Source organism: Plasmodium gonderi (genome assembly GCF_002157705.1).
Source record: "Plasmodium gonderi DNA, contig: Chr09, whole genome shotgun sequence".
Taxonomy (NCBI): domain Eukaryota; phylum Apicomplexa; class Aconoidasida; order Haemosporida; family Plasmodiidae; genus Plasmodium; species Plasmodium gonderi.
In genome coordinates, this window is record NW_021628934.1 from 2,146,091 (window position 1) to 2,164,665 (window position 18,575).

Sequence of the window (18,575 nt, forward strand, 5' to 3'; positions counted from 1 at the left end):
GCATTTAAAGTTAATGCTTTATTTTTTAATATTTTTTTTTTTTGGGGGGGGTGCATCATATTTGTACATTCCTTTTTTTTCTATACTTGTTAAATGTGTTTTTGTTTATCTATTTTATGAAGTAATTTTCATTACAATAATGTCCTTTAAGTTGTCATCATTTGATTCTCTATAATTTTGCACAATTCGTCTTTTTTTTTGCCGTTTTATTTTGCTATATATAATATCACTTTACCATCGTCTAAATTTTTATGTTAATTTTTTTTTTTTTTTTTGTTCTTGTTTTTGTGCCTTATCTTCTTATCCTGTTTTTAATTGTGACTTTATTTTAGTTGTCGATATGTATAATTTTTAGGGTTTTTTTTTTTTTTTTTTTTTTTTTTTAAAGAATTGTGAAAGAAGAAATAAAAAGAGTTGTACCTTTATAAAAATGAAATTGAATCCAATTTTTATCCAAAATTTTTTACTACGTTATAAAATTATTTTTATCTTATTATATTTTCCTTTTTTGTACGACAAAGGTGCACGTTTCGTTATTTTGAGTAAGTTATTCGAAAAGAATTAATTTTTAACAGAACTCAAAAAATGATAAGCCTAAATGTGTTAATTTGTGAAAAAGAAAAAAGTTGAAATAGTTTATTTTCTAGGTACGTTATCCAGTAATTACACCATTTTGATTATGTAAGATATTGTATGCATGAAGATATATAATAATGCTTGTGCTCATTCATGTATAATGTGTATGTCTGCATTTTTTTTTTCCATGAACATTTAAAGAATTGTTTCCCATAAAAATTTGGAAAGTTTGGAAGTTCAAAGAAGGTGAATATTTCCCAAATGTGTGAACACACCTTAAAATGGTTAGAAGGGAGGTAAAAAAAAAAAAAAAAAGTACAACCAGTTTTTTTATGGTGAGGAATTGGAAAAATGCTACACACATGTGTTTCAATTTTTGCAAATTTTGGGGTTGAAAAAGATGTACTGCATTACATTTACTCAATTTTATAATTGTTCAGTTGAGTAATTGTTCAACAATTCGATTATTTTTTTTTTGTTTTATTACCCATTTTTGGGTTACACAACTTATGGAGAAAAACACAAATCCATTCGTGCAAAATTTCCCTAGAAAAATACACCACAAAGACTTAGGGATACAAAAAAGTGTTAAAAAGAAAACCAAGAGAAATACATTTCATCATTTTAAGGAATTACACTTAAGCATATTAACTTTTCCCATAACACCTTTTTAATATATTATTTAAAAAACAAAAACAAAGAAATGCTTTTAAAAGCATTCATAAGAACGTTATTTGTCGCACTTGAGGTAATTATTCCAGATAACGAATTCAAAAAAAAAAGGAAAATGATATTTTGATGTGTATTAAGGAGCACATTGTATAAGAGATTATGACACTGCAAAACCATTTGACAATATGTACCTGCATCCATTGCTTTAAATCAAAAAAAAAAAAAAAAAAAAAAAATGCATTATATAGCAAGAACATTTTAAGAAAATAAAATGATAATATTAACAAGAAAGAAACTTTACAATTTCATTTTGTTTAGAAACAAATAGCAACGCTTCTTTCTTTGTAACACCCCGTTGACATGATATTAAAATTGACAACAGTGCATACAAACATATATACATATGCATACACATAGATATGTATATATATAAACATATGCATAATGCACAGAAAGGGAACACTGCTTACCCAAGCAGTATTGTAAATGAAGTTACAAATAAATTCAAACACCTTTTAAAAAAAAAAAAAAAAAAAAATATTGTTTAATACAAAAATATAAGCTTCAGAAGGGCTGAAGATACGCATAATATGAATATTGAAAACAATTACAAAATCTTAACTCATACGCAAAACAGATCAAAAGCAGAATGCACTTGTGAAGATATGAATAAACATGTGTTGAAAGGTAATGACACTAATCCATTAAAAATAAATGAAACATGGAATGTTCAAGCAGGGGATGTTAATAAGAATAGTAACAAGTGTAATATCAAAAATACAGACAAAAAATTTATGGAATATGAAATAACTAAAAAGATAGAAAAGAAAAGCATGACCTTAGATTTACATGAGATTGATAAATTGGAATATGAAAATGAAAAAGGAAAATCTTTTTACATGGGAACGAAAAATGACACCAGTTGTTCGAGTTACACGGAGGAATACTCTAATAAGAACGACAAGGAGGAGGATAGCAATGTTATGGAAAATAATGGCAAAGAGGAAATTGTAAGTTTAAGGGTTAACCGTGCAGAAGATGAAAGTGCTAATTATAAGTGTAATAGAAAAGGGAAAATGTGGAAGAATAACATTTTAGAGGGTGAGATAGAAATATTGACACATAGAGAGGTAGAACTAAATAAACATGTAACCCCAAATGAATTGGACAAAGGTGGCAATAACATAAGTGAAAGTGAGATGGTAGTAAAAATAAATTACTCCAATCGTTATACGAAAGAATACACCTGCGATGAAAGCTTAAGAAAAATAAAAGAAACTACTACATCGCTAATTAACAGTAGCAAAAACGTAAAAAAGAAGAAATGCAAGTCCAGTAAAGAATTCTGTAATAAAACAAATGATGGTAATTTAGAATTGAAATATGAATGCAATAACATGGCGGTTAATCAGATAACCGATCAGGGAAATGTGTGTAATGAAAAGAATGAGAATACATCAAATAGAAAAGGTAATTATGAAATGCTTAATGATGAAGAAAAAGAGCATCGAATGGATGATTTAATAAATAATAAGAACAAGAGGAAACATTCTGATGATAATGGCAAAAATATATATGACACAAATTCTTGCGAAAAAGGGAATAAGAAAAAAAAGAAAACATTTTCACATTTTAAGGATAATGAAAGTGTAAAAAAGGAAAAAACAAAAAGTAATCATAAAAGAGGAAAAATTGGAAAAGTGGAAAATAGCGTCCAACTTATTTATGAAAAGGATCAGAAAGATGTACAGAGTGAAGATGGCTCTACGGTTGAATGCTGTACTCAAGAAAATGTAAATAAGGAGGAACAACTAAATGATGGTAACCAAATAGGTAAAGATGACAAAATCCACAACACATCAGAAGATAACATAATGGCGGGAACTAAGAAAAATACAAGTATGAAAGAAGGAATTAGTCGTAATATAGACGAATTCCATGGTACAAAGGATACAAAAAAAACATCTAATGAAAATGGTGAAGGGCATGTGAAGAAAAAATATGTAAGGCTTTTGAAAAGTCTGGAAACGAATTTATCGAAAAAAATGTTAGAACAGGAATGTGCAAAAAGAATTCAAACATGGGGAGAAAAATTTACTTTAGAACAAAAAATTAATCAGTTTATAAAGAATAAAATAGCTACAAGAACAGAATACAAATACGGGAAGAAGCAAAATACATTATCTATATGTAACCAGTTTAATTTGTATAATCACTTAACCATGTTAAATGATTTTAACAGGTTGCATTATTACAGAGCAGCAATGAGATGGACAGGGCATAAGGATGTGTGTGAATATATAGAGAGAGATGTGATGCCACATTGTGGAAATAGTAAAACGGATTTTTCTCATATGAGTAGTAGTGATAATATATCAGCTCAGAATAACAGTACAATATTAGTTCAGAATTCTTCTTGCGAATTTGAAAAGGAAAATATAGACAGCATGAATAACACCATAAACGCTTATAACAGGGAAAATGTAAAAACGTCAGACGATAAAAATGGAACAAAGAATCCATATATATTTTTTGAAAATAATAAAGAGTGCTATGTTTATAACAAAAACATAATTGAAATTGGAACTGGACCATTGTCTTTGTTATCTATAAATTCCATTTTAAATGGAGCTAAACATGTAGATGCTTTAGAAGTTAATAAAGATGCATCTGAAATGGCCAAAAAGTTAATAGAAGGATATAATTTAGAAGATTTTATTAAAATTATAAATTGTTATTCTAAGATGTATGTATACAAAGAGGGAGAAGATCAGAGGAGATTAAAAAGGAAAAATTCTTTTTATAACTACCTTGATTGTAACATTAATGAACAATACTGTAGTGATTTTAACTACGATTTAATAATAAGTGAAGTAATAGGAGATTTTGCTTCTCAAGAGGGGGTAGCAGATATATACCTCGATTTACATAAAAAAATATTTGCTTACAGAAAATATCAGGAGTATTTGTATAAATGGAATATGAAAAATAAATATAATAAGGATGTCAGTTATGATAGCAATAATCGAAGCAGTGACAAATGTGTGTTACATGACAATGTGGTAAAAACTTCATATGATGAAGTACAAACAGAACACACATATAATGGTAAAAATAAGAATAATGAAGAACAAAATATAAAAAAGGAAAATAAAATGTCATACAATGAATTTGCAGCTGATGAAGAATTATACAATTGTAAAGAGTTTTACAATATGAATGTTAAAAGTATTCCTTACAGCATTTCTACATACTACTGCCCTGTGAAATTTCCATACTATGATAATATAATATATAAGAGTGAAAATTACCCAGAAAGAACAATTATTAGCCCAAAAAGTAAACTATTACAATCTGTCATGCTGGAATGGTCTAATTTATTGTTAAGTGAAGATGAAAATGATAATGCCGATTTTGGAACATTAGAATATATATATTTAGAACAAAATGTAGCTAATCAAGTGATACAAAAAAGGAATCATATTTTCCAAATTCAAAAGAGTGGACCTTTTTGTGGTTTTTTAATAACGATAGATGTTGAAATTCGAAAGGGAGAACATTTTGGGACGAAGTATGGAACTTGTGATAGTTGGTATACCAACATAGTTTTATTAAAAGAAGAAGTAAATGTTAATAAAAACGACTTAATAATTAGTAAAACATATACAAATTTGTTAAATTATAATGAACATGTTATTGATAGGAAAACAGTTTTAGTTTCAAGACCTTCGTACACCTTTTATGGCTACATTTTAAAGTCCATAAGACATAAACCATTTTTGAAGTTAGAATCAGGTAGTTATAGTGATTCCGGCCATAGTTCTTATAAAAATTCTGATGATGAAGACCATACTTGTAATATAAATAAATTCATATACTTGGATGATGAAACTATATTATCGCTAGACCAGATGAATTTTCATGAACAAATTTTAGCAGATATGAACAAACAGAATAGTAGTAAGAACGAATCTCCCATCATAGAAATCTTAAAAAAAAATAATAATTCAGATGAAACACTAGGGGAAAATATGTTAAATGATTTAGATGAACAAGCCGTAGATAAATGTGAAGATCATTCCAAAGTAGACGGTATATTAGCAGATAATTACTGTAGTGCAATGGGAGTTAATTCTTCAGCTAAGGAAGAATCTTACAGTGCATCAGTTTGCAACAATTCCAATATTGATATAGGGAGTAGGATGATGAGTTCAGAAAAAGACACAGATGGACTTGCGAATGAGAGTATGTTTTTGCAAAATGTTGATAAGACGAAAAAGTATGAAGATTTCTCAATGGGAGAAAAGGAAAAAGAAGAAGAAAAAAATTTAGATAAAAAAAAAACTCACGAAACAGACACATCTGGGAAAGACAAAGAACCCAACATACTCAAAGATTCGTCTATAAGTAAACAAAATATAAAAAGGGATAATTTAAAAGAAGAAAAGAACAGTTTAGCAAAAGTCGAAAAGGATAATAGGGGAAAATATGACAACATTAATAACAATAATATTAACAATAATAATCGTAACTGTCAGCAAAAAAACATAGAAAATGCGTCAAGCAAAGGCACCAAGAACTCCACGAATAAAAAAAAAAAGAAAGATAATTCACAAAGCAAGAACAAAGACAGAAAATTATTAGACAAAAGCAGGGAAGAATACGAAAACGAAATATTTGATATCACCAATAATTACAATTCAAACTCGAAATTTTGCTATGAAAACTTAAAAGATAAAATCTTGGTTTACAAAAATATGTTGTATAAGCTCATGCTGATTTACGAGCCCATTGTCATTGACTACGACGAACAAGCAACAGTGATTTATAAAAAGGATGATATATATAACAACAAAGAAAATAATGTAAATAAATTTGTGAATAACGTATATCAGTGAACATTTCATGTGATCAAAGGGATTTTTTTATTAAGATATATCAGTTTTTTTGCTATTAGTGTTGTTAGCAGTAGTATTGGAGACATTATTATTATCATTCGTAGCAGTATTATTAGAAGTATTGTTAATTATAAAATATCCATTGTTGATTCCCAGTGCAAGTGGTACCCACTGACAATTACAATGGTTACCCAATTTAATGAAGCAGATCTTTGTAGACCCATTTTAAACCTGATGATGAATCCTACTATGTTGTTTCTTTTTGATGAGAAATGCTCCATTGCATTTCATTTTTATAAATGAACATATCTCACTACATGTTTTTGTTTTAGATAGTTCATATATGCTTCAATTTTTACCTTTTTTTTTTTTTTTTTTTATTTCAAAATTTTTCTTTGTAAGAAAATAATGTCAATGACACCGCCTACAAAACAGATCTGTCTTATGTCAAATATGACCCAATTTTTTTGGCTCTAGCAAAGCTACACAAACACACACACATATATGTATATACATGTATACTCATATTCCAGATTTGGCATTTAATTTATACTTTTTTCACTTCAATTTTAAACTGCTTTCTAACAATTTTATATGGCTTTTAAATATCTTACACAATATATACACAACGTTGAAATGGCGTAAATTTGATTGCAAAAAAAAAAAAAAAAAAAAAATCCTATATGTATATTGAGCATATACACCGAGGTAATGTGAATGAATAATAATAAAGGCACTTGTATGTATAAGATATGTTGAAATATAGTTCCTTTTTCTTATATTGTTGGTGTAAAAAAAGAATTCTCATTTAATTAAAACATCATTGTTTGGGGTGGTTCCATTTACTTTTTAAGTGTAGATCTGCATCATTACTTATTTATTCTTGATTCTCGAATTATTTCTATGTTTGTACATGTGTATTTATCTCTTTAAAGACATAAGGACAGTAAACATAATAAAAACCATATATGTTACTGTATGGTTATGAAAATTGATAAGGGATTCTGCTTGAGGTGTGGCTGGGTCTACACCACCCATGGCTAATCTCCACATTTTTGGTGCATCACATCTGAGAGGGAAATAGAAAAATAAAATTGGTGCATTTTCAATGTGTAACTCTTAAGTTGCCTAAGCATTGCAATGCGTGAAAATGAAGTTTAAATACACTGTGTTTATACACCCTTTCGGTTCTGTTAAATGGAATAAAGTAAAATTAATATGGGGAAGTCATTCCATTCTTTATTTACGTTTTTGTGTATATCAGTATGCATGTGTTTTTATAATTTATGTAAACAACATAAATATAGCCAAGATGTTATAGTGCGATGAATGTAAGTTAAAAAAAAAAAGAAAAATGAAAAAAAAATTTACCTTGTTACACGAACATTTGGAACTAAATTGTTTTTTAACGATTTAAAACATTTGAATAAAAAATTACTGTTCTTTTCTTCTTGCATAATGGAAAATTAACTTGTTATAAAAATGAAAGTAAAAAAAAAAAAAAAGTGTTTATTTATTAATATGATAGAATTACTATGAATGAAAAGAAAAAAATATATATATAAACATTTTTAGCTCTTTTAAAGCTCAGCATTTAATGAATAGTTTTTTCGTAAAAATATGGAAATTGAAAGTATTTTGAATATTTTTATTGGACATGTATATATATCTGAGGTTAAATATAATGTGTTGTGATTTCTAAAAAAAAAGAAAAGGAATAATATCTGCGTGGGTATGTATATGCACAAAATTGCTTTTTAAATGTATAATTGTATACATATAATGGCTCGTAATTTTTAATCAACTTGTAGCATTTATAATTTCCATGTTTATATATACATAGATATGTGCATGCGTATGTTCACTTAAAGGATAAGGTTTTGCATTTTTTTTTTTTTTTTTTGTTTCTTTAACTTTAATCTATAAAATCTTCTCAATGTATTATTTTAAATAAACTTTTATGTTAATATCATTTACCCGATTTGTTCATGCATATCAAGTGTAACACATGGGCTAAATGTTGAAGTGGAGAAAAAGAAAAGTACTTTAAAGCCATGTTTTGATTGAACAATAAAGGCATATAAAGCCGTTTGATTCATTACATTTTTTCCTCTATATATAAGTCATTGTGGTTGAGGATAGGAAACAAACTGTTAAAAATATTTTTTGACGGATTTTCGTAATTGTATTGAATAAATGTGTCACACAGAAAAAATTAAAAAGAAATCAAATAATAAAGAATAATTAATGTTATATTGCATGAGGTATAATATGGGATACAAAATATGGAACAAATAATAAAGGAAATTTTCTGAATTGTCAATGATGCTTAAAATTTTTTTTTTTTTTTTTTTTTTCACGCACGCTATATTACTATTATTGAAACACTACATTATGTATTGTAAATACACATGATAAAAAGGCACTACATATATACAGAAAAAATATTTTTTGTATATATTGAGGTGTAATTATCAACAAAAGAGTCTTTTCAAATATAAATAAGCACCTTTGCCAACTCTATAATTAACCTTATTTTTATTTAATGGAAAATCGGGAGAAAAGTAAGTGTAGCATTTATAAACTTTTGAAAGAGTTACATTATATAAAATATGTATTTTGTTCAACTGATTCATATTGTCCTGCATGCTTATCTCATCAGCATCGGGCACATGTGATGACATGTAATTTTGTATTAATGACAATCCACTTAAAGCATAACACGTGTGATAATAGTCAACTTTTTCCATTGGTTTGTCTTTCATTCCACCCTTATTTCCTTGAGAACAAACAAGTAAATAAAGTTTTAGATAATTCATATTAAACATTACTTTTTTTTCAATATGCTTATGTTTATAATTTTCAAATTTGATTTGTTCTGTGTGCGTTTGTGTTGTGATTGATTGGTTGTTATAGTTAAAATTGTCAGATTTGAGAGTCATTTTATGTTCGCTTGAATGAAGAAGGGATTCATTTGCATCAGAATAATATATGTTATCATGGTTCTTAGTATATGCATTTTTGTTATGAATGTTGCACGTTTCATGTTTATCCATTAAGTCTATAAAATGGTGTACATTCTTTACCTTACATTCGCTTTTTTTTACATTCCATTTTTCAGAATTGTTTAGGTCATTAGGGTTATGATAACCAGTATTATTCTCAATTTTATCACTTCCGAGAACGTGTTTATTTTTATCTTCGATTTTGCTTTGCTGTAAGAATTCTTTTAAGATATATATCTCATTTATTAAAAAGAAAATGGATCCAATCCAGAATGAATAGCAAGCATCCACCAACTTGTTTGTTCTTCCCATAAATGCACCTTCTAAATTCCCTTGTTTATTAAGTAACCATTGCATTAAGTTATTTATGTTTACTTTTTTAATTTTTCCTAGTATACACAAAGTAGCTAATGCACAATATGTATAACCTCCATGACTTTCTTGGAATTTTTCACTCGTAAATCCTCCTTCATAATTTTGACAAGATAAAATATATTTTTCCACATTCTTTTTTACTTGATTAGTTAGTATATGACACATGGAACATATTGATATGGCACAGTACGTTCCCCTCATATCTATTTCTCCATTTTTATGTAGCCTAAATGAGCCATCTTTGCATTTTAATTTAAGGATATAAGAATGCAATTTTTTTTTATCCAGAAAACTTAGAAAATTGTTTTCTTCATCGTGTAAGTATATGAATACGCATACAGTAGCATAGGTAGTTGCTATGTGCGTATACTGATTTAGTCCACCTCCAAAAGCACCATCTTCATTTTTAATTTTGTTTAAATAGAGGAAGACACAATTTTTTATATAAGTAAAAGTGGTTTTGCCTAATTTCTGCTCAATTTCTATGTCATTATATAAAATGTAAATGCTGTGAATACACCAATAGAAAATCCAAGGTTTAGACGCTTCCAAAAAACTTAGCCTTAAATTTTTTATAAAAAATATATCAGTGCAAAATTTGAAATGTTTTTGTTTTTCTAAATGTATATTTAATACACTGATAAATTTATTGAGCAGAACAGAAGATTTGTTTAACTTGAAATAAAAATTTTCAACAATTAGTGTGTCATCTTTAATGTGAACGTTTTTTAGTTTAGAAATGTCCCAATGTTCATTACCTGCTACGGGTGTAGTGTTTGCATTTTTTTTTTTTTTTTGTAATATTTCGTCTATATAAATGGAAATACTTTCCCCTTCATGCTTCCAGCTTGTGTTGTTCGTGGTGATATTATTTCCCAATTTTTCAGCATCAGTATTGACAACATGGTATTCTTCACTTTTCTGTTGTAACATTTGCTCATGCAGAAATGTGCTTCCTACTGAATTGTTTTGGGCCTCCTTGTGGGGGAAAAATTCCTTTCTATTTTGTATTTTCTCAAAATTTTCTTCTTCATTTTGTGTATTCTCTTCATTACCTTGTCCTATCGTGCAAAGACTTTTAACACAATTTTTTTTAGAACATTTTTCAAAAAGGGTTGAATTGTCTGCGTGTGTGTGTTTATATGTGACTTTATTTAAAACTGTTTTGTCATTACTATATTTGTACTGTTGAATATAGGTATTTATTAGCTCAAAGGTGTAATAGCCTTTGGAAAAAAAGGAACTAATATGGTCAATATTTCCAACGTTATCAAAAATGAAGAATAAAATAATATCTGAAATTTCCACACTGGAATTATTTAAAAGCATATCAATAATAGTGGATAAAAAAGACTTATAGTAGATATTCAATATTTGCTTTTCTACTTTTTTCTTTTCCTTTAATGTTTGTGTATTTTTGTTACATTTTAAATCAAAATTGAAAAAATTCTCATACACATGATTATTATTATTTTCATGAAATGGTTCTTCCAGATTTTGTTTTTTGTGTGCTTCTCTATTTTCATTGACATTTTTCATGTGTCCGTTTCTATGATGATTCTCATCTACCTTATTATGAGAACCTGCTATCGAAGTTGAGTTCAATTTTAAGTTAGACATTGAATTGGATGTTAAACTAGAATTTATACTAGAAGCTGTGTTGAAACTGTTATCAACATTTGGATCTACTACTTTGTAATTTACTTCCATATTATCCCATTCTTCCATTATTACATTTCTGAATTTATCTTTGTCTACTCTATTTTCATTAATACGGATATGTGTTTTTTTTTGCGCATTCATTTCCTTGTGGGGGAAAATGTTGGATACTTCTCCATCGTTCTCACTGGAATTTATTAAAATTTCGCTTAAGTTTTCAGAAGAGCTGGTACAATAATAGTCATTGTGGTAGTAATCTTTGTAGTCAATGTCATTTTCTTTACTTAAATTAAAAACATATTTAAATAATAACAGAATAAGATTTTCTAAATAGTTGTAATGTTCATCATTTTCAAAATCTGGTTTGTATCCATCTTTTTTTTTTTCATATTTTGTTAACTCTAATAACAATTCTGCTAAATATATATTTTTATTGAATCTTAGAGTGTACGTGTCACAAGGATACATCTTCGATTTTGCTTGTTTTCTCGTTTACTTGTCTGTTTGTTTGTTTTTTTTTTTTTCTTTTTCACATTTATTACAGTCTCCTTGAACAGAATGGGAAGCAGAACACGTCATGCTTTAAAAAGAAGTTAAAAATAAATGTGAGAGAAATTACAAGATAAAAATTTCGTGTCACTTAAGAGGTGCTTGTTGGAATAAAGCGTGATAGTGTAGAATTTTTTTTTTTTTTCTTTTCAACAACTGATTAGCATGCTAATTTTCTCGTTATGTGCAAATTAAGCATACGAAATATTAAATGACAAACTTGTACGAAAAAATTTAAGTGTATATCTATTTGGGTAGCATTATGCCGGTTTAACGCCAAAAAAAAAAAAAAAAAAAAAAAAAAAAAAATTATAAAAAAAGTTATAAAAAAAGATATAAAAAAAGATATAAAAGAAGTTATAAAAATTATGAGGTTGCATATGATAATTGCTAAAAAGGGTGGAAACACATATTCAAAGAATATGTAAAACAAATTTTCAATAATTAAAACAAAATAGATGATTAATTAAAAAAGGGGAATATAAATATGTACAACATATTCTTGTAATAAAAAAAAAAAAAAAAAAAAAAAAATGTAAAGAACTTCAAAAAAAAATAAAATTATAACTTTGGTAATTTTTGAAAAAACATTCCGGTGTAAGAAAAAAGGTAAATTACTTTTTTATTCTACATGCTTATTATTTTATTTCATTATTTTTATTTTCTACTAATTTGTAAAAAATACAAAGAATAAAATTATGTCTTCTTTTTATATTTAAAAGAGTATTGTTTGTATATTTCAGGCCTTCTTTTTTAAAGAAAGTTGGCTAACATGAAAAAGGTTCCCTTTGCAATGAATTTTGAGACTTTTGCATTCTCACACATCTGTATAGAAAAATCATATATGTGTTGTGTGTACAAAAAGGTATATATTAAATAGGGGTAATGAAGTGGGTGCGAATAAGGATGCACAAAAACTGTGACATATAATGGGGTTACATTATATATAAAAATATTGTGAATTTTTTTGTTTTTTCTATTTTTACGTTAAGATAATATTTTATTATGTCATTATTATTTGTACAAAGGATTGCATTTTTCTGTATAGCGAGCTCGACAAATAAATCTGTATCTGCGGCAGAAAAAAAAGAAATAAATACAATAATATATAAAAACAAATAATTTCCTATTACTGCTAAAAAAAAAAAAAAAAAAAAAGGGACGAATATTCAATAGAATAACAAAAAATGTGTAAAAGTATCACTTTTCTTTTTTATTCAATCAACATAGTTACCCTTTTCATCCATGGTTAACACAGACGAATCTTTATTTTTACTCCCAACTTTTAGTAATCCATCTTTTTCTAATTCCTAGTTAAAAAAAAAAAAAAAAAAAAAAGGGACGAAAATAGGAATGATTTAAATGTGGTATATATTCTCTTAAATATTATAACATTTTTGGAAAAAAAAAAATTGTTGAGAAGCAATTGTGTATATGCACATTCATGTACAACAAAAAACATTACCTTAAAAATATGTAGGTGAAAATCTCCTGATTCAATGATATTATTTTCGCAAAATGCTATGTTATGGTACCACCAATGGGGAATATATATCTGCATTGTGAAAGAATTAAAAATGTGTATTTTGTTATACACATATGTATACATTTATGTATGTACTTTATAAATGTTATATAACCGGTTTGTGTTACAATGTGCTCTCGTTAATGTATGAAGTATAAAAAGGACTAATCTGGGTGGTAACTCTTTCCAGATTTATGTATTTGCATATATGTAAATATATGTATATAAAAGTCTGTGAGTAGTTCATACACGAGAAGTGTGAGATATATATTAATTGTTAATTTTATTTTATCATATTTATTTTATTTTTTTTCAAAGTACAATTGGATGCATCTGGCTCTTCAGCAAGGATGTAACCGCGTGTATTAATCGGGTGATAGATAATTTGGTTTTATATTTTACTAAGTAAGAATATGCATCATTTATCAAAACATCAAAGTTAAAATTTTCTCCATCAATATAACCATCCATTCCAGAACATATATTTAATGCATCTAGCACAACACATTGTTTTGTTACATTTGAATTATTTAAATAATTCCTCCATGTAATCATTGTATGATATTTGCTTTTTTCTATTATGTTTGTGTTAAGCAGACTGTTGTTAGTTCCTTTCACAATCTGATCATTTGAATCATTATTCTTTTCTTTTTTGTTGTTATTTTTAAAAGTCCCTTTCGTAATGTTCACATTATTATGGGTTTGATTGTATATATTGTGATCATAACTTATTGTAGTATTATTATTTTTATAAAAATATATAATTTCATATGAATATCTTAAAAGGATAATATCATATCCCCTGAGTATTCCGTATTCATTACTGCCTAATTTTTTTATACTTTCATTTGGAAAATGTTCTGTTATTTCATTTTGTGTGCTAATAAAATTATTAAATTCTTTTTCATCTGTTGAATTAACTAAAAATAATATAGAAAAAAACTGTGGCTCAAAAATATCATTTATATAAATCATACTTTTAATATTTTGTTTTTTTAAATAATTAAGTGTTTTAAGTTCGTTTTTATCTATTTTTCCGTTTGTGTTTATTTCTTTTTTGTACATAACTATTTGTTCTATGCGTTTAAATGAGTTATTATTAAAACTAGATGTAAATTTTTTTTTCCTATTTCGCCTATTTATCAGTTTAACTGTGAGAGTTGACTGAACCAGTAGTATATTACGTTTATTACTGATATTGCAATTGTTCGAAGGATTGGCCATATTACTGAGTAGGTAGTAGGAGTAATTCAATATCTGGGTTACAAAATTGTCCAATTTTAACACAAGATTTTCAAAATAATAAAACCATGTATAGTAGTGTACTTTTTTCTTCAAGTCCTCATTAAATAATAATTCTTCGAAAATAAAATACATATTTTGATCTTCATTTCCTTCCTGACGTGTGTGTAATTTTTGGTTACTCTTATTAGATATGTACGTCTCTTGGTTGATGTTTCCATGACAGTTTTGATTTGTCTTTTCGTTTTCTTGTTCCATAACAGTATTTATATTTTCCCCGTTTTTTTGTTTATCCTTTTTAACATTTCCCCCATCATTTTCGTTGCAAGGATTATTTTTTTCTTTATTGCCTTTTTTTTTTTTTTTTTGGTTTTCACTTTTTTTTTTCTTTATACCATCATTCATCAGAGTGAGGTAGGTTTTTATGTTTACGAAGTTTGGGAAACAGTTCTTATCTTTTTTTTTTTTTTTCTTTTTTTTATTTCTTTTGCACCTCTACACGCTTTAGTCTATTTGTTTCTTCCTATGTAAAGGTTTATTTTTTCATACAGTTTGTGTCACAAAATAAAATAATGTAAAATCAAATATCCCTTTGAAAAAATTTGCTTTTAAATGATACTTTTACATATATGAAGAATTTGAAGTATTATGTTGTGACTGACATTGCATAAAAACGCTTGAAAATTGTATGATGCGACTCTAGAGCAATGACGTGGGGTTCAGTTGAAAATTGGAAAAAAGTAAGGGAGGGGAATGTGTGTATTTATTTTAGATGTATACTTATATATTTATGTAAATATATGTACATTTCTGTGGAACCGTAAGAACACTAAAATTTCAGAAAATTCAATTTTTCGTATTTTTTTTTTTTTTTTTTTTTTTTTTTTAAAACAATTTTTAATTTACAATTACGCCTGAAAGTAGTGTAAATAGGGTTACAAATATATGTATATATTTATATATAATCATTTATGTATATGTATTACAGGCATATAATCCTTTATATGCTTATAATGCCATCGACCTAACACCTGTGTATATTTATATAGTTCGTTTTAAACACATCACAAAAATGCAAATGTACCATTTTGCGAATTAAATCACAATCGTTATTCACCCTATGTCGCTTTAGTGCTATATTGCTTCACGTCATAATTTAACGCATTTAAAAATTTGAGAATGTATATATTTATATACACGTACATGCATATATAATTTGTGAGGTTAGTAAGATGACAAAATTTGCTTTCATTTACGTATAAAAATATTCTTTTTAGTATATCTTCCATTGCGCTTAATTAAATTTTGCAAAAAAGGCCATTTTAAAAATAGTCCATAAAAAAAATAAAATAAAATAACACAGCCCTTTGATCTGTTCACAGGTGAAACCACATCAATAGTATCTTTCAGCATAATTTATTTCTCATTTCCACAATTATTTTTTTATATTTTTTGTGGAAATTTTTGAGGAATTTAAAACATCAGTGTGTCAGTTGTTAATGAAAAAAGAAAAAACAACATAAAAAATTTTCCATCATAATAAAACGTATTTGCAAAAATATGCGAGATCTGGAAAAATATATATATAAGTTGCTTTATTAAAAGTAGTGAAAATTTCCACCCTTTTTATACACATTGTAGAGGAGTATATAACACCGTTTTTATTGTTAAAAGTAATTTTACCAAATCAAATGGAAAAAAAAAAAAGTAGCTCAATCATTTAACATACCATGAATATAATTTGAATTTGTCATGCCGTTTGTATTATTATATATGATTTATACTTTTTTTACTTAAAATGCCGCCAAAAAAAAGTATAGTGTAAAACATTAATGGTTAGCAAAAAGAGTTATGAAAAATTGGAACAGAAAAAAAAAAAAAAAAACTAAAACAAAAAAAAAAATCAGGTGATAGCGAAAAACAATCAATCAGATAATATAAGGTAGGTTGAATTAGGGTAAATAAAAACTCGAAATTTCCAGACATCTTAAAAGACCAATAAAAAAAGAAAAATGTTGAGCAGAACAAGAAGGGTTTTTTTTAGCACAGTAAAAAGTAGCAACTTATATCTAACCATATCTTCCTCTAGTGAATCCATATTTAGAAATCAAATAATTAAAAGGGCTTCGTTTCCAGGTTCACTAAATAGAAAAATTAATTTAGAAAAAATATATAGTAAATTAGTAGTAACCATTACTAATGTAATTTTTTTTTTTTTTTTTTTTTTGGTGTAGGAATTGAAGGATATTTCACTATAACCAATAACCACAGTCCCCTAGTTACCTTATTAAGAAATGGGTTAATTACTGTCGAATTTGATGATAAAGAAAAGAAACAATTTTTTATATCAGATGGAATATTTATATATAAAAAAAGTAATGACAACAGTAACAGCAATAATGCTGAAATCGTAGGTGTTGAAATTGTACCACTAGAATATTTGGACAAAAATAAAACAGTTAAAGTCTTACAGCAGATGTGTGCAATAAATGACGCCACTGATGATAAATGGAGAAAAGTTAAGACCATGTTGGGGTAATACATATGTGCTCATATATAACTGCTATTTATTTGTAACAGCTATTATTGGGGTAAAGTGCAGAAATGCAAAAACGTAAAAACTCAAAAATTTTTTTTTTTTTTTTTTTTTTTAGGAAAGAGTTATGTTCTTCAATTCTTCGCTTTGCTTCATGAAAGTAAAAAAGGTAGATGGATTTTTATATGAATTTTAACATGTGTCAAATTGTGAAAAGGATCTTTTTGCAAATTTAGGATTAAAAATTGTTTACAAGTAGTGTGTAACAGTGGTTGTAAATACAAATTTCCTTTTTTAAAATTGAGCTAATAAAAAATGTAATGACCTAGTTATGCACATTTTATATGTGTATATGTATATATAAATACATTTGAGCGTAAATGTACATGAACATAAATGTATGTAAGCGTAGATGTACATAAATACATGTGCATATTTGTGTGTCTATCTGTAGTTTTTCATAACTGGGCTCAACAACGCTAAATATAAAATATAAGAATAAAACGTTAATGTTTTGGTTTCTTTTTCTTTTTCTTTTTCGTTTTTTTTTTTTTTTTTTTTTTTTTAAATTAAGTTCTTATTTATTTTTTTTTTTTTGTGTGTTTTTTTTTTTTTTTTTTCTATAAATGATGTGTGAGTTTTTTTTTTTTTTTTTTTTTGCTTGAAAATAGAACATTAGAACTAAAAGGAATGTCAAGCAATATGAGTGAATATTGAGACAAAAAATATAAAAATTATGCATGTGTGTTCATAAAAGAAATATTATACTTGTTGCACTAAGGTTCGTTAAATTATTTATTTTTTTTTTTTAAAAATAAATAAACTCGAAATAAAGGAAGCCCGAATAACCATCTTTTGTATAACAATTAGCTTAAAGGTTTATTTTATTTTAATTGTTTTTTTTTTTTCTTGCAAAAAATTTGAGGTGCTGTTAAGAATAAACTTATAAATGTACGAGTATTTTGTGTCTACATTTTATTTGTTAACTTTTTTTTTTTTTTCTTGCAAAAAATTTAAGGTGCTGTTAAGAATAAACCTATAAATGTACTAATACTTTGTGTCTATATTTTATTTGTTAATTTTTTTTTTTTTATTTTCTTTTGATTAAAGATAACTTTTTCATTTAAAAGGATTTTTATACATTTATTTTTTTCACATGCTATAGAATCAAGTTTATGCATGTTGTTCGCTTGTACATTCTTCTAATTTTTTTAAATGCTTATTAAATTGATTAGATGTGTTGTGTAGTATATCATATTGCATTTCTTTTCATGCAAAAAGTGTATACACAAATGTATGTGTATATGATATCTTATTTATTTTCGTATATAGCTAAGTGAATTTTTCTTATTGGCCACATTTTGTGCTGTGTAGAAAATTTTTAAGTTTTCAAAAATTTTCTGTATTATTTTTTAACAAAATTTTATTTTTTCTTGTTTCGTCACACTTGGCTCTTTTTCTTTTGACATTTGTTTTTCTTTTTTTTTCTTGTGAATAACTCTATTTATCTAACTTTTAAATGAATTTATTTGAATTTT

At 26.5% G+C, this 18,575-nt stretch overlaps 5 protein-coding genes across 5 annotated transcripts; 2 read left to right on the top strand and 3 right to left on the bottom strand.

Annotated features, from left to right (window-relative positions):
• Positions 1-1,838: 1,838 nt before the first annotated feature.
• On the top strand, positions 1,839-6,146 carry PGO_094340 (hypothetical protein, conserved; the record flags this gene model as incomplete). Its single annotated transcript, XM_028688021.1, has 1 exon — positions 1,839-6,146. The coding sequence occupies one exon, from the start codon at positions 1,839-1,841 to the stop codon at positions 6,144-6,146; it is 4,308 nt and encodes a 1,435-aa protein (XP_028543822.1).
• Positions 6,147-7,067: 921 nt separating this feature from the next.
• On the bottom strand, positions 7,068-7,603 carry PGO_094350 (conserved Plasmodium protein, unknown function; the record flags this gene model as incomplete). Its single annotated transcript, XM_028688022.1, has 2 exons — positions 7,068-7,215; positions 7,518-7,603. 2 exons carry the CDS (start codon positions 7,601-7,603, stop codon positions 7,068-7,070), a joined length of 234 nt encoding a protein of 77 aa, XP_028543823.1.
• Positions 7,604-8,620: 1,017 nt separating this feature from the next.
• On the bottom strand, positions 8,621-11,653 carry PGO_094360 (farnesyltransferase beta subunit; the record flags this gene model as incomplete). The annotated part of the gene is made up of 1 exon (XM_028688023.1): positions 8,621-11,653. One exon carries the CDS (start codon positions 11,651-11,653, stop codon positions 8,621-8,623), a length of 3,033 nt encoding a protein of 1,010 aa, XP_028543824.1.
• An 834-nt stretch (positions 11,654-12,487) lies between these two features.
• PGO_094370 (hypothetical protein, conserved) lies at positions 12,488-14,906 on the bottom strand (the record flags this gene model as incomplete). The annotated part of the gene is made up of 5 exons (XM_028688024.1): positions 12,488-12,559; positions 12,721-12,806; positions 12,969-13,044; positions 13,200-13,289; positions 13,581-14,906. The coding sequence occupies 5 exons, from the start codon at positions 14,904-14,906 to the stop codon at positions 12,488-12,490; spliced, it is 1,650 nt and encodes a 549-aa protein (XP_028543825.1).
• Positions 14,907-16,513: 1,607 nt separating this feature from the next.
• On the top strand, positions 16,514-17,195 carry PGO_094380 (hypothetical protein, conserved; the record flags this gene model as incomplete). Its single annotated transcript, XM_028688025.1, has 3 exons — positions 16,514-16,637; positions 16,736-17,036; positions 17,156-17,195. 3 exons carry the CDS (start codon positions 16,514-16,516, stop codon positions 17,193-17,195), a joined length of 465 nt encoding a protein of 154 aa, XP_028543826.1.
• Between the last annotated feature and the right edge of the window lie 1,380 nt (positions 17,196-18,575).